This window comes from Henckelia pumila, chromosome 4 (assembly GCF_033568475.1).
Source record: "Henckelia pumila isolate YLH828 chromosome 4, ASM3356847v2, whole genome shotgun sequence".
Classification (NCBI taxonomy): Eukaryota; Viridiplantae; Streptophyta; class Magnoliopsida; order Lamiales; family Gesneriaceae; genus Henckelia; species Henckelia pumila.
The window spans coordinates 16,457,064-16,479,891 of record NC_133123.1 but is presented as its reverse complement, the minus strand read 5'-3'; the positions used below and the strand labels follow the sequence as shown (position 1 = coordinate 16,479,891).

The following is a 22,828-nucleotide window of genomic DNA, read 5'->3' as shown; positions in this document are numbered from 1 at the left end:
ATTTATCAAAAAATAAAAATAATATTAATAACTCATTATCAATGAGTACATCATGTTTTAAATAATACATTCAACAATTTCATTCGATATTTATTTATTTTCGTATAACATTTGCATTCAAAATCATAAATGAATTCTTGTGAATTGAGGTTGAAATTAACTTGAAACTAAAGAATGAATGCTATTAGGCGTAGTTTAAGCGAAGTTTTATATTAATCATTAATTAAGCTAATAATTTTTTATTAACAATTTTCCCATGATTACAAGTATATGACGAAATTCCCTACAACATAAATATATATATATATATATATATATATATATATATATATATATAGCAATAAATTATATTAAAAAAAATTAAATATGCAATATGTCTCCAAGAAGTAGGGAGGGGCACAAAAATAAACTCATCATTTACATCTTACATTTGTGCAAACAGATCTTTTGGCGATATTGCAAGTTTGCAACTCATTACATATACATGAAATCTGATACAAAAACAGCTCTGCCTGGGCGCCCTACCATTTTGTCACACCCCGATAAATATACATATGAGGCCCTCTGGTAGATACGACACGCGCGTAATAAAAGTTATCAAGACCACAACATCGGCATGGAAAACATACAAGTTAAAACTCGTTTCCTTCACGTAATAGGCGTTAAAACTAACCAAATTTGAGTAGTAACAAGAGCCTCCGTTATGCATGTACTTTCTACGAGTGGAATGCCATGAATAAGTTCTGCCTCCTTGCATGCTCAGGGATAAGACGGTTGATGGTCTCGGGAGGTATACGTGAAAGCTCTGTAAATAACAACAGGACATGTCAAAACTCAAGATACTTGTAAAAGTAGAGTAGATGCAATGGCTTCAACAGTTACACTCTAGGCCCATGGAGAGCTGGCATCGGTATCAACAAAATAAAACCAAGTTGCTTGTTTGACGATGAAGGATTTTGACACGAAGTGACTCACTACCTTGGCTCATGTAAGTTACAAGTTACAAATTTCATCATAAGCCCAAAAAGTAAAAGTAATTTAAGTTCAGGCCAAGAAAATGCAGTGTTAGCGCTCAACGTATTCAAAAAAACATGTATCAAAAAACACATGTATCAATAATTCAATATGCCTTAAAATCAGGAGGACATTTTGTTTTTCATCTTATGGCGTGCTTCCTGGTGAAATAGTTGCAATAATACCTTGAGGCTTGGCAGTAGCCAGTATAGACTACTATAGAGTGAAAATACCTTGAGGTTTGAAGTTAAAGAGTGGAGGAAGAGGACGACCATTTGGAAGTCGGGTGTTGGGATCCCTTAATTCATCAAAGAAAGGGTGAATACAGGCTTCCAACTGCGATGCCATGAGAAAACATATAAGATGCACATTGACTTCAGATTTTAAAAGGGCTATATCTGGTTGAGAATGAGAGTTGACTTACGGCTGTGCATCTGAGATTTGGTGAGTACTGGAAAAACCGGCACACCAAGTCCACTGCTTCTGGAGGTAGACGCTTCTGGAAGACCTGAAATTGTATGCAGCAAATGATCACATAAATGTTTCACTCAAAGCTGGAAAAGGTTAGAGATGGCCTTTTTTTGGGAAGAAGTTCCACATGCAGAAAGTATTTGCTAGCTTAAGTTAGAAACTTAGATAAGATTGGGCTCCAATTAGGTTTAGCCCATCACCTCTTATATATCTCCAATCATTTTTTATTTTATGTACTTTATGTACCCGGTGCCTGCCTCCACAATGACTCGCAATATTAAGGGCAGCGTAGTAATGCATCAAATTGAAATAGAACACTCACTTTTGACCATATTTTCCAAAACAGAGACTGACATGCATAAAACTGTCTAGAGCTTTTTGACTCAAAAAATAACTGATGATGGATACAAACGAAAAGAAGGCTTGCAGAACATACCTTGTGCCAAGGATGGGGTTTAATCTGAGGAAACTTGAACTCGGTATAGTTTGGGTTCATGCATTTGATCTCCTCTCTTGTAGGTGTTCCCAAGACCTGTATTGCAAAATGGGCATAAAATAATTGGAATTTGAAAAGGTTGGAATGACACTAATATTTTTAAGAAACGGTTTTAAGACAAGTTGAAGCAGCGTCTTCCAGCACAAATATTGTGTTTCACAGCTAGTAAACCAAAATGGCTAAGTATCAATTCAGTTTTATATTTCCCACGTCATGACCCACACAATTTTGTCCTTTTTTTTTTTTTGAGAAATGTCAAAGTAAACTCAATGTTCTAAAAAGCGTTGGGCGGTAGGCGGGCGGTCACCCATCGCCTAGCGCCTAGCGCTAGACGCTTAAGCGGCCTAGGCGGTTTTTTCTTTTTAAGTTAACTATCTGATTATTCTGGTTCGATTCATCTTAACAATTCTCCAATAATTCGTCCTTATCGAATTCATCTGCCTAAGTGATATTTTTTTAGTCTAAATATCTAATTATTCTTGTTCATCTTTAACATTTCTCCAATAATTCCTCTTTATCGATTTCAAACTTGAAATACATGACATATTTCTCGTCTTCATCCACTAAAAATTGATGGGCAAATATGCCAAATAATCTTTTTTAAAAAAAGTAAAATAAAAAATTTATATATATGTTAATCTAGGCGGCCGTCTAGGAGAATTTTGAGGCGATTAGGTGGTCTAGACGGTCAATTAATGTAATAATTCCCAAAAGTTTCAACTGTCTAAAAATCGGGGCGGTAGGCAACCACCTAGCGCCTAGGCGGCCGTCTTTTAGAACACTGAGTGAACTATATACTTTTGATTTAAATACACCAAATATACCAGGTTTTGCTTAAGTAAATTGAAAGTATCTTCATTTGCAGGATATAACAACAAAGTTTAAACATTTTGCCATACATATTCCATTGATATAACTTGAAACCAAATATAAATCCTAACTATCAGCGCAAGGGGATTAACCTTAATAATTTCAACAAGCTGATCAACTCCACTCTCCCCTGGAAACAATGGCTGTAAAATCAGAGAGCTACATCTGATTAACTCAAAGAGGCAAAGGGGATTAGAGACATAAGTTTAGACATTCATCATAAAACCTGTCCAAGTAGTAACTCAGCCATTACACAACCGGTTGACCATATATCAATTGCAGTGGTGTATTCAGTAGCGCCAAAAATAAGTTCAGGAGCACGGTAATATCTTGAACAGATATAGGATATATTGGGTTCTCCTTTCACCTGTATAATGATCCACAGAAATGAGAAACTGACAATGGTAATCAATTGTTTTGGCAACGAAAAGCATTTACTAATCATGCTGCACAAAAACGTACCAAAACTTTGGCACTGCCAAAATCACAAAGTTTCAGCTGATGCGTGTGTGGATTCACCTGAAAGTAAAACAATCTGACTTCAGCATCAATTAATGATAACAGCTTAACAAAAAGAAAACAACTGATTAGTTTATCTCCGACTATCCACACTATTTGGCAGGACAAAAGTTCATCCTCTATTTTGCCAAGTTGCTACAATATCTCTTGCTACAGTTATCGATCAACTTGTATGCAAAATTATTAGAATTAATAAATTACACTTAGGCATCACTCATTTCAAATATCCAATCAGCCAGAGAACTCTTCATTTTAAAATACAATACAGCTGGAAAAGAAAGTAACAGTACATATCAGATAGTTCCACACAATAGCCAACAAAATCACAAACATAGGGTAAAAAGGGGTTATGTATAAAAGTTTAAGGCTTTTTTCCCTGAGTTTGTTGTCTGCGTGATTTTTGGCATTTAGATTGAAAAATAGTTCACCATGTACAACAACATCAATGTATACCGACTTCTCTAATTATTACTGTGAACTACAACTGCTCAAACACCCACAGATGTTAACTAATTTAATCCACATAACTTGATCCACCCTGGTTGATTAACTGGTCTGGATTTCAGTCACTTCAAATATTAGTCATATACAACTTCTAGATAAGAAAACAGACACCCTTATAGTTTCAATATCAGACACCGTGACAACTTTCTAGACCAGTCCATGGCAATATCTTGTGACAATGCATTTAACTTAGCCAAAAAAATACCTCATGACATTTTATCATAGAAATCATTCACACCATTTATGGTTTCTACAGAAAATTGAAGAATGACAACACATTAATATAGTATTCGGCGTGCTTGGAATTTTTTTTAGCTGGATACTAATCAATCAGTTTGAGGCAAGCATCCTTAAAAAATTTTTAACTGGATACTAATCAATCAGTTTGAGGCAATGATGTAATAATGGATGAATTTTCACCCTCGCTACCCTGATTAAAAATAATAGTCACATAAACTTACGAGTAGATTCTGAGGCTTTATGTCACGGTGACAAATACCAACTGAATTATGTATATAAGCAAGGGCTCGGCATATCTGCAGCAAAAGAAATTATTTGTCACGAGAGTGATACATAACAGAAAAAATTAAGCTAGTACATATGCCTAATGTTTTCAAATTCGTTAGCTTTCCTAAAACATAGAACGGTTGGAAAATAACAAGAAAATAAATATTACACCACAAGAATTCATAATGGCTAGCTAAATCCCTGTATTGTGAGAATAAAGATGAACATCAACCAAATCAATCTGACAACACATTTGCAAGAGACAAAAATCTTATGCAAAATTGCAGGAAAAGAATATGTCAATACTCACGACCATCTCCACGTGAAAGGACAAAGATTCATGCACCACTTTATATAATAATTAAAACATGATTACATACCTGGTATGTATAGAGTTTGACATATATCAATGGCATCCTCTGGTTCATCCTGCTATATTGCCGTGCAATACGATTCACAGTTTCAGGAACATATTCCAGAACGAGATTCAAATATAGCTCTTCTTTTTCAGTTGTCGAGAAGAAAGAATGCTTGAGGGCTACAATATTAGGATGGTCCAACATTTGCATTATCTGCAACTCCCTATTCTTGTAGCGCTTGTCTTGAAGTACCTTTTTAATGGCCACAATTTCTCCAGTCTCCCTGCATTTTGCCTGTTACCAGTAGTTAGAACCATTAAAAAAGGGGCGCAATGTAGCAGCAAAATACAAGGTAAATATCTTGACATGCAAAGCGCATGTACATGAACAAACCACTGTCATTCAGCTTACTTGAAAAACCACTCCGAAAGACCCAGTTCCAACAACATGTTCTGCAATGTAACTGACAAACTGTAAACCAACATAAAACAGATGTGAATATCAAGAATCAAGTGAGCAAGCGAAGTAACTTCTTGACAGCAATCTCAGCCAACCTGCTTGGATTGACCATTTCGACCGCCAATGGCAGTCCTTATGACATGACCTGCTTCAGCACCCACACCATCAATGATATCTGGTTCACTATCCTGCAATATAAAGGACATTTCCCTGGTCAAGTTTATCAAAAGCCGTCAACATCACCCACTCAGGTCTAAAACTAAGGTTTACGAGAAAAGCTACTTATTGCACCGGCATAATACCATAGAACTCAAAAAAGCACAAACAAGTCAATGCATGAGCATTGGAAAATCATTTGAGCTCACCCTATCATCATCCAGGTCAACTTTGTCCCTCAATCTCATATCATTCATCTCCCTTCCCAGCCAGTCAACTGAACTATTCGAAACCTTATAGCCATTTGCAGATCTCGAACTTCCAGCTCCTCCATGCCCTAGGCCAGCAGAAGCCATGAGTAAGCCTGAGGAATATCAAGGCACTAATATGCTGTCCAATAGTTGAGGATGTGATGTTCCATCTCAATAACACCAGTCTTTACCTGGATACAGTAAGGAAGTCCAAGTCAGTTTAGCTAAAGGAACTTAGAAGAACATGGACCAATCAATCAGATATAAATTACAGGATAGAGAAATCTAGGCAGGAAAATAAGCAAGTTCTCTTTTTTTTTTTTACGTATAAAATAAGCTCGTTCGATGTTTCTTCAGTACAATCAAAAAAATTACCAGAGAACATGCAAAAATAACAAAAAAAAAGATGGGGTCTCTCCTGTGATCATGTAATCAAAACTTTGAACGCCTACAAAAACTACAACATAAAATAACTGAACCAGAAAGAATAAAGAGAGAATGCAATTCCATGAACTATAGTTCTTATAACCACGTAACAGATACAGGTGTGGGTTGCAGCAACATGAATAATACTGAAGACCATCAGCTGTATCTAACTGACATTTGCTCAGTGCAGGATATTAATTTTTGGAATTTATTATGGATTCATGATTTAGTTTTGCGTTAACCCACAACTTTGACAAAAAAGGGAGTAATGCAATGAATATGCAAGATTAAATAATCCCTAGTCAAGGAGAAGTATCTTGCCTACTTTGTTGGCGACAATAAAAAAAGTTTGATCACATTACAACCATCGATATGAACCACCAATTGCCAAATTTATGGTCCAACAACATGCAATATTCGCAGAATAACATGATTTTATCTGGATTTGTTTTGGATTTCTGTACATAGATCCCCACAATCCACATGACAGTAAGACTTTCTATTTTGGCACTTAATATAAACAACAAACTGTCCAGGCTCTGTACAAGAATCAAAGTTGCAAACTATGTTCCCCTTTTCTTCTTCCCACTTCATACCGGAATCAGCATTCTTAAGAGTTTCGTGATAACCCAAGTAAGAACTATGTTAACAGATATCATCCAAATGTTGAAAACTCAGCTTTCTTTGCGAACTCTTTCTTCTACTTTTTCAGATTATCTTCCAGCATGAAATAAACAAACCAAAGAAATTGAAGTTTTACTTAGCATCAACAGTATGATAAACCAAGCTTGACTCATTCAGACTAATAATAAGCGTCTAGACAACAAGAAGATTAAGCTACCTGGAGTTCAACCAGATAAAAGCTTCTTCAGGTATGGAGTGAAGTAGAACTCATTAAATAATCAAGTCAGTTTTAAAGTACCTATCATCTTATATTAATCATCTCGGCTCGATTCATATAGGTGGTGGTTCCTCTGAACCAAAAGCTGTAAACTTTCAGGTAAGAGCACAGGCACACAAGAAGCATAATATAGCAAGCTCCTTTATCGCTGGAGTATTCCCAAACTCACCTCATTACCAGGTTAACACTCACATCGTAAAGAAATCTCAAAATCTTCCATAAAACAAACATAAAAATAACAGAAATCATATACTCCACATCTTTTTCCCCAAATTTGTTTGGCTACCAAACACGCACATACACTCAATCAATGAAAAGACGGTTACATCTAATTTCACGCGTACTAAGCACTAAACTAACATAATTGTTAGATCTAACTCCCGCAGCACAGTTGTCTTAAATTCCAAGATCTTCAGATTCAGAAAACAGGCCTAGATAACGCTAATCACAAACACGACAACAATCACGAAGCATAAAACGAATAAAAATAAAGCATTCGAAGCGAAGTATAAGTCCCCAACCAGGATTGAAACCCATGAAAAAAGTCGAAGCAGATCACGAGCATTAATCTTCTGAACCTTCCCCTCCGCAGCTCCGATCAACTCCTCTGGAGAATGGATAAAGCACTCGATTATTGACACTAACAAAATGGAAAGCGCAGGAATTTTGATCGTACCTGCTTTTTCAAGAATTCTCTCACTTTCTCTCACTACTACACTTCCGTATCTCTCTCTATATCTATCGACGGATGAGAGTGTATGTATATGCGTGTACGTAGCATTGAAGCGAGTGTTGACTGTTTGAGTGAGAGTGAAATAAGACAAAACTAAATAATTTGGTAAATGTTACAGTGTTGCGGGACTATATTAAATTCGGTGCACCCAACCAATCAGAGCAGTGCTTCTTCGTCTTCTTTTACTTTTATGACCTCTCAGCTTTCCTCCAATATTAATTAATATTAAATGCCAAAAACTGGAAAAAAAAAACCAAAAACAAACGAGAAATAAAAACCAAAGGAAAAACAAAAGTAAATAATAAACTAATTTACAACTAACAACCGCGCAAAAAACAATAGAATTAAATTTTTACTTTGACAAATCGAATATTTGTAATGTTTATTTGTATTTGTTTTTTACTCTCTATGGTTAATAGTGTAAAAAATTAAAATTGTTTTTTTATAGTCATTATGACTTCATAAATTATTTATAATCGCCATGACTTTTTGGATTTTTCTTTATAGTCACTATGACTTTTTTAAAAAATTATTTTTTTATAGTCGCTATGACTTCATAAATTTTTATAGTCATCATGACTTGATAAATTATTTATAGTCGCTATGGCTTCTTCTGAAAAAAAATTTTATAGTCGCTATGACTTGATGAATTATTTATAGTCACTATGATTTTTTGAATTATTTATAGTCACTATGTCTTTTTGAATTATTTATAGTCACTATGACTTTTTTATAGTCGCTATGACTTTTTGAATTATTTATGGTCATTGCGACTTCTTCTGAAATTTTTTTATAGTCACTATGACTTGATGAATTATTTATAGTCGATTTGACTTTATGTTGCGCTCTAGGAGAAATATTGTAGTGCTTAACATGGAGTACTTAGGAGTGGATCAAGTTCCTAAGATTTGGTCTAATGGGAAAGTCCTAAACCCACTTTATTTGCTAGGTGGTGAGGTATCCCGGGACTGTATTTTTGTCGTATTGACCTCTTACAGCATCGTGGCTTAGGTAGTCCTACAGGGCTGGTCAAGCCTTTGATGGATGAGTAGTCTTAATGAATGTATGGGTCGTGACGTATTAGTTAAGCATTCATTGACGAAGCTGTGTTCCTTCCTATATAATTAAATAAAAAATTAAACAAATAAATGTAAGTTTATTATTAAACTTAAAATAAAAGAGAATCAAATAAAAGTTTTGATCTGTAGAGCAAATAAAGTAGCGGCAAGCAATTTATTTTAGCTTGCAGATGTTTGCTCTATGAATATAGAGTTTTTTTAGATTGGCATGACTTTCTGTTCTGCGTTATATTTCATCGTATTTTTTGTCTCGTTTTCTTTTTCTCGATGATTGAAACTCATCAGTTTCCTCGATGCGGATGTATTTTTCGGCTCTAGACAAAAGCTCCTCCAAGGTGTTTGGTGATTTTCCTGCTATAGATTCTCTGAACCTTCCAGGACGAAAGTTCTGCTACATTATTCCAGATAACATACTGTGGTTCACGTGTGGGACTTCATGAACCGCATGAGTAAATCTCTTAACATAGTCTCTCAAATTTTCTTCTTCTTTCTGAAAAATTGTGAATAAGTATGCTGTTGTTTTCGGGTATTTCTTGTTGATTGAGAATTGTTGGATGAAACACTCGGTAAGGTGCTCCAAGTTGGCAATAGATCATGACGGCAGCTTATTGAACCATGTGAGAGCTCGCCCTGATAACGTTGTTCAGAATATCTTGCAATAAGCAGCATCTGTGATGTCATACAAATCTGTTTTTGCGTAGAATTTGTTAATATGATCTTGAGGATCACTAGTTCCATCGAACTCAGGTACGCTGGGGATTTTGACTCGCTTAAGCAATGCTTAAGATAAAATGGCGTTAGTGAACGGGCTTCGACGTGCAGGCAAGATTGCTGACGAATTCTCTCCAGTTACATATGTGTGAGATTCATCTCCTTGGGTTGGATTAGTGGTTTTTTTTTCGTCAGAGACGTCGTGAACTGTGTGAGCACTTGGTTCACCCTCTTTATGAGTAGTATTTTTCTTGGTCCCCTCAGGATCTTTGTAATTAACTTTAGATTTAGTTTTCTTTGGTTCTTTGTTACCGGGGTCATGAGATGAGAGCCCTCTTCTATGAGTTCTCTTGTCGGTGCTTCGGCGTTGATGGGATTCCACGAACTGAGCGACCGCTTCAGTCGCTGCGCGTGCGGCTGTTCCTTCCATTAAGGCTGTCAACGTTTCCTTTGTAAAACTAAATTCAGGCGGTGGTTTGGAGATTGTAGGTGGGTCTCCATTGCGATTATTTCCTTGAGATGTTTGTGGTGGAGTATGCATTCTCAATGATGCAGTGAACAATTTCCCACAAACGGCGCTAAGCTGATGTAGCAAAAAATTGATATTACCCGATTAGAAAAAATCTGGGTAACTTGTAGAGATCTGGATAGCCGGTTTAATACTCAAACTGTTCCAAAGACCGAACTTCGTGGGTTGTCACCTGCATCACAAAGCAAAGTGAGTGGCGCCGGGGGTTGCCCGGCGAAGACACTCCGACGCTCAAGTCAGTATTTGACCAATAAAAGTTCTAGAGAACTAGAGCATGTGACTATAGAGAGCGTACCTTAATAATGAGAGGGCTTGAGCTATTTATAAATAGTCGGAGAGTTTCATGGGCTTGAGCCTCTTACGGGCTTTTAGAAATTTGTGGGTCTTGATAAAGTGTCCAAATAAATAATATGAGACCCAAATGGATTGAGTCATTGGGCTTGAACATGGAGAAAATTAAATTGGGTCATTACCCATCAGTCATCATTTTTCAGTTGTAGATATCAAGAAATTTAATTTGAAAGTCATATTTTATTATCAAATAACTTTTTTTTTGGGTATAGATTATGAATCAAATCCATTAACTCATGAATCATAGCAAAATTGATATGTTATTATCAAAAAAAAAATTATATCGATTGTGAATCAAATCAATTACCTTACGAATCAAGTGCAACTTTTACAATCTAACATAGTAAAGTTATTTGGTTACTCATTTATCGTCTCTAGTGTATTTCTCAATCATCGAGGTTCTTAAATGTCTTATCATTAAGTGGATTTTTTGTTATTGGTTTATATAGATATATCTTTTACTATTTATTAAATATATGCATCTTAAAATAACTAACTTGATTTCATGGTTTATTTTTTAATATACTCAAAATACCCTTTATTTTATTTTTTGTTTTCTTCATATTTCTTATTCACTATTCTCACATCTTCAATAACACTCTCACAAATGTGTGTGCACCGTTGCTAGTTTATATATTAAATTATTTAAAACTAATAGACTTCTACATTAGAAAAATAATTTCTTTTGTTTCTAGAAAACTAAAATAATATGTGGGTGTTCGTAATGTTCTTGGACAAAAACATTGGTATAATCTCAAATGAACGACACGTGGCCGTGTTTTTGGTGGCTAGTGAGCACCAAACTAGAGTGGGCCCGAGCACATCTTATCAATGGTCAAATTGAAGCTGGGTACTTTACTCCCAAATCACCCAACTTTATCTTCAAACTGCGGAAAAAAACACATTCAAGCTTATCCCCTTTTTCCTATAATTTCCTTGTAAATTAATATTTTAATAATTGGGCTTTTGAATGCGTTTCCTCCACTCAAAATTTTCCCTAAGTGAATTTTTTTTTTAATGGAAAAAGAAAAGGAAAAAATGCAGTTAAATATTTTTTTAAAAAAAATTATCAGCTTCTTTCCATTTCATATATTTTTTATTAATGGTTTTATTTAATTTTTATTTGCGTGGTTTTTATTTGTGATGTTAAGCATACATCACACATATCTCGATTGTTAATATAATTATTTGTTCATTCCTTGCACTTTGTTGTCTTGGGGATTAGGTTGATGTGGTGAATCTGTAGGATTACTTATTCATCAAACCCTTTCACAAACATTACTCATTTTTTCATAATCTATAAATTTAATCTATAAATTTAATTATTTCTACAAAATCATAATTTTTGCAAATATTCTCTAGGTTTACTCCTGATTTTAACTTTGTTTTGATGGTTTATTCGGAACAAGATCGAGAAGGAAATAGTAGACTCCCCACTCTCAAAAATGCATCAAACATCTGTATTTGTATTTATATACAAAGGGGGGAAACAGTGAAACTATTCAAGTTTCATCCATGTCTAGGAAAAATTATATTCTAAAAACAATTTGATAATTTTGTAAAAAAAAAAAAAACAATTTGATAATTGATATGAATAATTTTATCGCATTATTTATACGAATCATATGTTTATAACTTAATCATGAACCCCACAATTTTTAGTAAAGGTCCAAATATATAATAGGGTATAATAATAGTTTCCTGTCCAACAAATGAATCTAATCAAAAAAAGAAGTTCATGAATCAAATCCCCCATAATATATCAACATCAATATGTTTTAAATTTCATTCATCTTCATCATATGTTTTTTCTAAAAATAAAAAAAGAACAAGAAAAACATTTTTGTATGTGTCACGGCTTAAGTGAACAAGACAACCAGATAGCACAATTACACGACTGCCCGCACACACACTGTAATGCCACAAATTCAACGACTATCTCTACTGTACACGCACCCTGAGAAACTTCCTGGGTGTCACCCATCAGACCATCCTATAATTGTCCCAAGTCAAATAAGTTTAACTTTTGGAGTTCTTATGTGATGAGTTTCTGAAAAGAAGATGAACATTCTTAATATGAGTAGTATCTGTTAAATATTTTAAGCCCTCCTCCACCGTGCAATCTCATACCTACACGGTCACATAATTCATCTCATTCTGGTACACGATCGGTCATTCATGTATCTCTTCGCTTAGAAGTCTGCCAGAAGTCGTTCCTTGTCCTTGCAACTTATTGGGACCGACGATAACTCTATGCCCTCTTATCAGCCTCGGACGTCACACACACAATGTATATATATATATATATATATATATATATATATATATATATATATATATATATATATATATATACATTAAACTGGACTCGACTCAAATGAAACATAACATTTGCATAGTAGTTCAGGGCTAATGGTATCCTGCCTCGACGAATATATGTATAATTTATCTCATCTCATCTCACGTTCTTCTCGTCATATTATTTATCCATCTATTAATTATTTATTTTACATCAAGTAAATCATTAATAATTTATTTTACATCAATCAAATCATTGAATTTAAATTACTATATTACCCCTTATAAATAATATTATTTATATTTTATTTATTGTTAAAAAGACAAAATGATCATTTAATATTTCTATATAAAATTTAATCAATCAAATCAAATAAACTATAATCTATCAATCAAATCAAATACTAAATTAACTATAATTTCTTATTTATTTTTTATTACATTATATTAAGGGAAAATTACTTTCTTGGTCCTGTATGTTTGTCACTTTGCGATTTCAGTCCGTTATATTTTAAGATTTCAGTTTTAGTCCGCTATCTTTATTTTTTTTTGGCAATTTTAGTCCTTTTTCCGATGTGGCGCTGACGTGGCACCAATTCAGTACTAATGTGGATCTGACGTGTACAGTGCCACGTAAGCATTTTCGAATAAAAAGGACCAAAATTGTCAAAAATCGAAACATACAGGACTAAAACTGAAATATGAAAACATAATAGACCAAAATTGCTAAGTGACAAACATTGTAACACCCGAAAATTTTAATACGTAAATTCGCATGCATAATTAGGGAAAATAATTATTTAAAAATTTATATTTGGGTTAAATGACATTTATGTGTTATTATGTGAATTATATGCATGATTTAAATTTATTTTATCATTTAACCCGCAGTTATGGTATTTTTGGATTTTTGAGAATATTTATTATTTTGATCGCGTAGACGGGACCGTGGACGGACGAGATACCAAAATTCTTAGCCAAAAATATTTTATGAGTTTATGAGCCTTAAAATCTTATTTTAAGATATTTTGTCAAGAAAATTTTAGTATTTAATTATATATTTATTTAAGAGTTGATTTTTAGCCAAAATAAGTCATTTTAATGAATTTTATTAATTTTTAAAAATACTATAAATTAGTATTTCGGGATTTTTTATTAGTTATCAGATTAGTAGGTATTTTTAAGAGTTTAAAATCTTATATTTATGTTATATTATCTACCTAATTATTTTATACTAGTTATTATCCCAAATTATTCCTAGTTACAAAAATTTAAAACAAAAACCTACCCTACCCTAACCCCACTCAGCCGACAACTCCCATCTCCTCCCACCCCCATTCTCACGTTCAGCAGAAAGAAATCTCCATAGCCGATCCTTCATAGATTCTTGGAGTTTTTGGTTCGTTCGTCGTCCCGGAGCGCCGTACACGCGATTATTGTCTCGTTTCTCAATCTATCTTCGTTTAAGGCATGTTTATTCTTTCGTTTGAACACCATATAAGCTATTAACCATTCATGTTGGGTTTTATTCAGATTTTTATCAGATATTTTCGAATTATGCAATTTCATGGATGTTTGATGCATGTTTGAGTGTCTACTTGGCATGGCTCACGTTTTTCTTCAGCATGGTATGGTCCAGGGCTGAGGGCTCGAGTCAGAGGGGTCCCAGGGTGCCTTAGGGTTGAGTTTTTTCAGAGTTTTAGGGTGTCATAGGCTGGAAACGAAGCTATTCACTTCTGATGCACACAGACCCGCAGGTTAGGGCTTTGGGAAGAGAGGGGTCGTTCTCCTTACTCAGGTCATGGATTTGTACGTGGTTTATTGGGTTTAAAATATTTAGATGTTGGCTAAAATTGAGAAGTGGTTTCACGGTCTTTGGTTGTCGGAGGAAGCCGCACGAATGAAAGTTTGGCGACTGCTCAGTCTGCACGCAAGGAAGAGGAAGGCGTCTGGTGCAGAGCTTCGTTCTCACTCCTCGGGCCATGGTTTGGTCTGATTCTTGTTGTGTTAGAACCCCCTGGATGTGGGCTATCCATGGGAGGTGGTGCTCTGGCCAGGGGCGGCTGGAGCAGGGCGGCAGCAGCCATGGAATGGCTGCTGCTCGCCCAGCCGAGAAGAGAAGGAGAGGGGTGATCGGGTTTGGGGTTTGGGGGGGTTGCTGGGTCGGGTTATGGGTCATGGTTGAGTGCTGGGTCAGGTGAGGTAGTCATGGGTCGGGTTAAGTCGGTCCGGGTCCGGTTTAGGTGGGCCGGGCTTGAATATTTTAAATTTTTAAATGTTTAATGTTTTAATTTGTTTTTGGGCAAATTAATTAGAAATAAAATTATTTGGACCTCCAAATAATTTTATTTGGGCTTTAAATAATTTATTTAAGTTAGCACAATAATTTTTATGGGCTTGGGAGTCCATGAGAATTTTTGGGCCAGTCAGTGGATTTTGGGCCAGTCTAGAGTTTTATTGGGCTTAAGGTAAGTAATTGGGCTTAAATATTTTATTTAGGTCAAGTTAAGTTTAATTAAGTTATTTGGGCTAAAATATGATTATTGGATTTTATTTAAGTTTAATGGGCTTAGAGTGAGTGATCAGCAGTCTGGACCAACCCATGAAAATAAACTAAGTCCGGAATATATATTTAATTATTTTTATGCATGAAGTCTATTTTAAGTAAAAGTATATTTATTATTAAAATTAATTAAATATATATTACGGACATATTTTAAGTGCATGCATACATAAAATATTTTATGATGTGTTTATGATTAAGAATTGAACATGAAAAATATTTTTATGGAAATTGAAGTATCAGCATAGAAGTGGTTTTACCACTGACACAGAGGTAGTTCTACTACCGGCATAGAAGTGGTTTTACCACTGGCACAGAGGTAGTTTACTACCAGCATAGAGGTGGATTTATCCACCGCCACGTACGATGGTTTTTTAGACTGATCAGTCGGCACAGTTATTAGTCACATTCATGGATATGACCATACTCACTTTTTATGTTTATGACATGCTCAATTATGTTATGTATGATAAAGAAAGTTATGTTATGTTTATGATTTATGATTCAGCATTTATGTTATGAAAAATGTTTCCATGCATGCTCATGTACATGTATATGTATTAGTGTCTACGTGATGCATTATTTTTAACCTTGTTATAAAGGATTAGACATGTTGAGCCCCTAGGCTCACTACGCTTATATGATGCAGGTGAGCATGATGACATTTATGTAGCTCCTACCGGTGATGAGGACGTATGAGCTCACGGAGCAGTGGACCCCGTGACCGTCGCAGTTATTTAGTCTATTATGATGGAATTTTGAAACATGTTTTATTTTATTATTATTCCGCATATGAGATTTTTCAGCAGCATTGTTTATCATTTTAAATTGATGCATGAAACATTTTTAAGGATTTATTTATTTATTTAATATTTTTCAGGTTATTTAAGAAATATATGTTATTTTTATATACATATATGTATGGGCGTATATGTATAGTATTTAAAAAAAAAAAAGTTTTTCCGCATTTTATTAGTAGTAGGCGTTTCAATTGGTATCAGAGCGCGGTCCTTGGAGGGTGTCTACTGTCACGTGAAGCTCAGAAGTCCTGCTACCGGTCTGTAAGTTTTAAATGCTTTATTAAGATTTAGAAGGAGCTTATGTATTAATTTTAAGTATTTCATGTTCAGTAAGACTTTTGAAACCCTTAGTTATGCATTGCGATTTACGTAAAGAAATATGTGGTGGTACAGAATGCCTCCCAGACAGATGAATAGACGCGGAGGACCTCCACCTCCGCAGAACCCTCTCTCAGCATTGGAGCAGGCCAATGCTAACATGATGGCAGGGATCACTGCTTTGTTAGAGCAGCAAGCTACTCGTCCTAGGCTCACACACGATGAGGATGTAGCTGAGCGGTTCCAAAAGAAGGGACCAAAGGAGTTTATAGGCACCACTGATCCGCTCATTGCTGAGGGGTGGATTCGATCATTGGAGTTTATATTTGACTATATGGGAATTACAGATGCTGATAGGGTCAAGTGTGCGGTGTATATGATGAGAGGAGATGCAGCCTCTTGGTGGGAAGGCGCTGTTAGGGGCGTGAACCTACCTACTTTGACGTGGATAGAGTTCAGACGTATGTTCTATGCCAAGTATTTTACTGAGGATGTGCGCAGCCGCATGATCCGGGAGTTCATGAGTCTCCATCAGGGGGACAAGTCTGTGGTGGATTACATCACCCAGTTCGAGAGAGGGTGTCGTTTCGTGCCTCTTATTGCTGACAGTGCGCCGGATAAACTGAGGCAGTTTGTTGATGGATTGCGGGCTGACATTAAGCATGACGTTCGTATGTTAGATGTCGCTACTTATGAGGCTGCCGTTAGTAGAGCATTGCGCTCTGAGGAGGGGAGAAGAGATATGCAAAAGGAACAGCAGCGTAAGAGACAATTCCAGCTGGAATCCTATCAACCATCTTCGCAGTCATCTGCGAAGAAACAGTTCACAGGGCCATCTAGGGACCTTAACCAGCAGAGTCAGCAGGTTCAGCCACAACAGCAGCAGAGGGGCGGGGCCCCTAAGTCAGGAGGAGTACCAATTTGCCCGAAGTGTCATAAACCACATTCGGGTCTGTGCCTGAGTGGGTCGAATGTGTGTTTCCATTGCAAGGATCCGGGGCACATGTCCATGAATTGTCCCAGGAAGAAGAGCACCACAGGGAGGGTGTTTGTCATACAAGCAGCTGAAGCAGACCCAAACACCTCTTTGATCACCGGTATGCCCTAACTTATTCTTTTAAGGAACCTTTAGTGAAGCAAAAATATTTGGTTTATCAGAGTGCGCAGCAGAAGCATGACTTTTGGGATACCGAAACTTGGGAACTAGATATGTGATAGTTGGTTTAGTGAAGTGGATTTTGAAGAACTCCGTTATTAGAATTGGATCAGTCAAATTTCGAGGACGAAATTCAATTTAAGGGGGGGAGAATTGTAACACCTGAAAATTTTAATACGTAAATTCGCATGCATAATTAGGGAAAATAATTATTTAAAAATTTATATTTGGGTTAAATGACATTTATGTGTTATTATGTGAATTATATGCATGATTTAAATTTATTTTATCATTTAACCCGCAGTTATGGTATTTTTGGATTTTTGAGAATATTTATTATTTTGATCGCGTAGACGGGACCGTGGACGGACGAGATACCAAAATTCTTAGCCAAAAATATTTTATGAGTTTATGAGCCTTAAAATCTTATTTTAAGGTATTTTGTCAAGAAAATTTTAGTATTTAATTATATATTTATTTAAGATTTGATTTTTAGCCAAAATAAGTCATTTTAATAACTTTTATTAATTTTTAAAAATACTATAAATTAGTATTTCGGGATTTTTTATTAGTTATCAGATTAGTAGGTATTTTTAAGAGTTTAAAATCTTATATTTATGTTATATTATCTACCTAATTATTTTATACTAGTTATTATCCCAAATTATTCCTAGTTACAAAAATTTAAAACAAAAACCTACCCTACCCTAACCCCACTCAGCCGACAACTCCCATCTCCTCCCACCCCCATTCTCACGTTCAGCAGAAAGCAATCTCCATAGCCGATCCTTCATAGATTATTGGAGTTTTTGGTTCGTTCGTCGTCCCGGAGCGCCGTACACGCGATTATTGTCTCGTTTCTCAATCTATCTTCGTTTAAGGCATGTTTATTCTTTCGTTTGAACACCATATAAGCTATTAACCATTCATGTTGGGTTTTATTCAGATTTTTATCAGATATTTTTGAATTATGCAATTTCATGGATGTTTGATGCATGTTTGAGTGTCTACTTGGCATGGCTCACGTTTTTCTTCAGCATGGTATGGTCCAGGGCTGAGGGCTCGAGTCAGAGGGGTCCCAGGGTGCCTTAGGGTCAAGTTTGTTCAGAGTTTTAGGGTGACATAGGCTGGAAACAAAGCTATTCACTTCTGATGCACACAGACGTGCAGGTTAGGGCTTTGGGAAGAGAGGGGTTGTTCTCCTTACTCAGGCCATGGATTTGTGCGTGGTTTGTTGGGTTTAAAAGATTTAGATATTGGCTAAAATTGAGAATTGGTTTCACGGTCTTTGGTTGTCGGAGGAAGCCGCGCGAACAAAAGTTTGGCGACTGCTCAGTCTGCACGCGAGGAGGAGGAAGGCGTCTGGTGCAGAGCTTCGTTCTCACTTCTCGGGCCATGGTTTGGTCTGATTCTTGTTGTGTTAGAACCCCCTGGATGTGGGCTATCCATGGGAGGTGGTTCTCCAGCCAGGGGCGGCCGGAGTAGGGCGGCAGCAGCTATGGAATGGCTACTGCTCGCCCAGCCGAGAAGAGAAGGAGAGGGGTGATCGGGTTTGGGGTTTGGGGGGGTTGCTGGGTCGGGTTATGGGTCAGGGTTGAGTGCTGGGTCGGTTCAGGTAGTCATGGGTCGGGTTAAGTCGGTCCGGGTCCGGGTTAGGTGGGCCGGGCTTGAGTATTTTAAATGTTTAATGTTTTAATTGGTTTTTGGGCAAATTAATTAGAAATAAAATTATTTGGACCTCCAAATAATTTTATTTGGGCTTTAAATAATTTATTTAAGTTAGCACAATGATTTTTATGGGCTTGGGAGTCCATGAGAATTTTTGGGCCAGTCAGTGGATTTTGGGCCAGTCTAGAGTTTTATTTGGCTTAAGTTAAGTAATTGGGCTTAAATATTTTATTTAGGTCAAGTTAAGTTTAATTAAGTTATTTGGGCTAAAATATGATTATTGAATTTTATTTAAGTTTAATGGGCTTAGAGTGAGTGATCAGCAGTCTGGACCAACCCATGAAAATAAACTAAGTCCGGAATATATATTTAATTATTTTTATGCATGAAGTCTATTTTAAGTAAAAATATATTTATTATTAAAATTAATTAAATATATATTACGAACATATTTTAAGTGCATGCATACATGAAATATTTTATGATGTGTTTATGATTAAGAATTGAACATGAAAAATATTTTTATGGAAATTGAAGTATCAGCATAGAAGTGGTTTTACCACTGACACAGAGGTAGTTCTACTACCGGCATAGAAGTGGTTTTACCACTGGCACAGAGGTAGTTTACTACCAGCATAGAGGTGGATTTATCCACCGCCACGTACGATGGTTTTTTAGACTGATCAGTCGGCACAGTTATTAGTCACATTCATGGATATGACCATACTCACTTTTTATGTTTATGACATGCTCAATTATGTTATGTATGATAAAGAAAGTTATGTTATGTTTATGATTTATGATTCAGCATTTATGTTATGAAAAATGTTTCCATGCATGCTCATGTACATGTATATGTATTAGTGTCTACGTGATGCATTATTTTTAACCTTGTTATAAAGGATTAGACATGTTGAGCCCCTAGGCTCACTACGCTTATATGATGCAGGTGAGCATGATGACATTTATGTAGCTCCTACCGGTGATGAGGACGTATGAGCTCACGGAGCAGTGGACCCCGTGACCGTCGCAGTTATTTAGTCTATTATGATGGAATTTTGAAACATGTTTTATTTTATTATTATTCCGCATATGAGATTTTTCAGCAGCATTGTTTATCATTTTAAATTGATGCATGAAACATTTTTAAGGATTTATTTATTTATTTAATATTTTTCAGGTTATTTAAGAAATATATGTTATTTTTATATACATATATGTATGGGCGTATATGTATAGTATTTAAAAAAAAAAAAAGTTTTTTCGCATTTTATTAGTAGTAGGCGTTTCAAACATACAAGACCAAATTTGCAGTTTTCCCTTATGAACAAAATTGAAGTGAATTCAAAGTCACGTCATATCAAGTTATGCGTTTTTTTTTTTGTGACGTGGGAACCCGCAGCCGCTACCTTCGGTGCGCATTGGGTAAACCCTCGGACTAACGTAATAGTCTGCAAACTACGTTAGCCAGGTAAACCACACTAGGCAAGCCCTGTGTGACAAGCTTTTCCAAGACGGTATTGGTAGAGGGAATCGAACTCCAGACCTCTGGCCAAGAGTTCACCTACTCCACCAACTTGGACACCCCCTTAGAGGCCAAGTTATGCTATATTAATAATAATTATAGTGGATTTCCAATTATACTTGATCGAATACACTAGATGAGTTAATTTGAAATTCATATATCATATCTCTCCCTCGAAATCATGTCCATCAATCCTAATTTTTGAGCTGGACCTTTTTTGCCCCCAAATTTAACATATAGCAAAAATAAAAGGAATTATCAAAAATAAATTATAACTTATAATATAAAAAACAACAGACAGTAATAATTATGACTTTTGCTAATATTAGTATAATATTATATGTTAAATTTACATTATTATTAACTTATTTATGAGTAGGTCTTCAGCGAGACAGTTTCACGGATCTATGTCCGTGAGACAAGTCGATTTGATCCATATTTATATGAATAATAATAATTTTTACATAAAAAATGAAGAGAGAGACGAGTCCACCCTACCTATATTTATAATTAAAAGTAATAATTTTGACATAAAAAAGTAATTATTTTTCATTAGTAACCCCAAATAGAAAATTCATTTTTTAAAAAATTTGACACGTGAGAACGTCTCACAGGAGTTTTGTGAAAAATTAATATTTTTTCATGAGTTAGGTCAAATAGAAAATTCGTCACACAATTAGTCCGTGAGATCGTCTCACCAAATAAACTCATAAGATTGTCTCATATAAGTTTTTCTGTTATTGAGTGTTTAATATATTGCAAAATAAAAGAAAATTAGCAAAAATAAATTATAACTAATAATATAAAAACATTAATGGACAATATTAATTATTATTTTTGTTAATATTACTATAATTTTATTATCATGTTATATATATCGTTATTTATTAAACACTATAGACAATATTAATTTATTTTAATATTTGTATTATTTATTTAAAAAAACAAAAAATATTTTTAGAAAAATTTTCATCATCATTTCAAATAATGGCATTTCAATGATAGTTCAGTGGTTTTCCCATTTTAAAAATTTGCATTTTTTGGAAATATTTTAAATTTCACAAAAATAATCTTGGATAAAAACCCTAATTAAATTCGGAATAAAACAGGAAGAAACTCGTCAACAAAATTTTTAATTAAGGAGCTTGAGAGTATTTTTCTCAGTTTATATGAAAATGTCAAAAAATAGTAAAATACAATAATTTTTTCCACATGGGGATATTCAGCTTCTTTTTTTTTAAAAAAAAACAAACTTCGAGTATTTACTAGTTTATTAATTTTCCTGTATGAAGTTTTAAAACTAAAAAGTATACTTCTCGAGCTTGAGCTCGATCGAGTAATAAATTTTGTACTCGAGCTCGAGCTCGAGTAATGTTCGAGTACTCGAGCTTGAAAATTATATATATATATATAAATAAATATATGAATAAATAAATAAATATAATATTATATATATTATATTTATATTATATATATATGTGTCTTATCGAGTAGCTCGCGAGCTACTCGAGCACATAGATTTAAAGCTCGAGTTCGAGCTCGATTGTATGCTCGAGCTACTCGAGCTCGGTCAAATCGAGCTCGAGTCGAGCTTTGACTGAGCTACTCACGAGCTGCTCACGAGTAGCTCGGCTCGTTTGCACCCCTACTCCTAATAGTTCAAGGTGTACGAAGTACAAACTAGGAGTACATCAATTTCTACCGAATATGATTTTCTTAATTTTCATATATTAAATGAATTTTACTACAAAATTACATAGCATAAATAATTTCTTTTGTAGTTTTCCCACAAATTATATTTCGTAACTTGGGGAATTTCATGATCTTTTAGACTTTTACCGTCCCATGATTTCATGCTGGATCCTTTCCAAGAAATGATTTTTCCGAACTGATAATTTTACTATTTTAAACAAGTCAATCTTCTTGTAAATTTATAAATGGAATTTTGTATTGAATTTGTTGTGACGCTGTCGCATCGCTCTTCTCTGTTTGGTAAAAATATGTTTCAAATGACAAATTTGGGTCAAAATTTAGAAGCAAAAAGTGCCAAAAAACTAAGATACAAGAGGTAAGAAAAGGCTAAAGACGGATAATGAATGGCAATGATCCATTTAAAGCTCATACAGCATGATCGCTATCATATGACAAATCTATCAACCATAGC

General features: G+C 35.0%; 1 protein-coding gene across 2 annotated transcripts; it reads right to left on the bottom strand.

Moving 5' to 3' along the window:
• Positions 1 to 387: 387 nt before the first annotated feature.
• LOC140894527 (shaggy-related protein kinase kappa-like) lies at positions 388 to 7,723 on the bottom strand. Of its 2 annotated transcripts, XM_073303054.1 has the most exons (14): positions 7,610 to 7,723; positions 7,455 to 7,540; positions 5,565 to 5,797; positions 5,295 to 5,387; positions 5,152 to 5,211; positions 4,762 to 5,034; positions 4,336 to 4,410; positions 3,314 to 3,370; positions 3,078 to 3,218; positions 2,944 to 2,994; positions 1,922 to 2,017; positions 1,439 to 1,522; positions 1,248 to 1,350; positions 388 to 805 (listed from the first exon to the last, which is right to left on the bottom strand). In XM_073303054.1, the coding sequence occupies exons 3-14, from the start codon at positions 5,709 to 5,711 to the stop codon at positions 717 to 719; spliced, it is 1,269 nt and encodes a 422-aa protein (XP_073159155.1). In that variant the 5' UTR covers positions 5,712 to 5,797; positions 7,455 to 7,540; positions 7,610 to 7,723; the 3' UTR covers positions 388 to 716. The 2 variants fall into 2 exon arrangements, with proteins under 2 accessions (XP_073159155.1, XP_073159154.1); XM_073303053.1 differs by having other exon boundaries at positions 7,455 to 7,683.
• Positions 7,724 to 22,828: the final 15,105 nt, after the last annotated feature.

What these genes read in the sequence shown, in the direction of transcription:
- LOC140894527 (XM_073303054.1), bottom strand. Translation starts at nt 5,711, where the DNA reads ATGGCTTCTGCTGGCCTAGGGCATGGAGGAGCTGGAAGTTCGAGATCT. An exon ending in TAAAGCCTCAGAATCTACTC is followed by an intron (nt 3,371 to 4,335) that starts GTAAGTTTATGT and finishes TTTTACTTTCAG; the next exon opens with GTGAATCCACACACGCATCA. An exon ending in CTGAGTTACTACTTGGACAG is followed by an intron (nt 2,995 to 3,077) that starts GTTTTATGATGA and finishes CTGATTTTACAG; the next exon opens with CCATTGTTTCCAGGGGAGAG.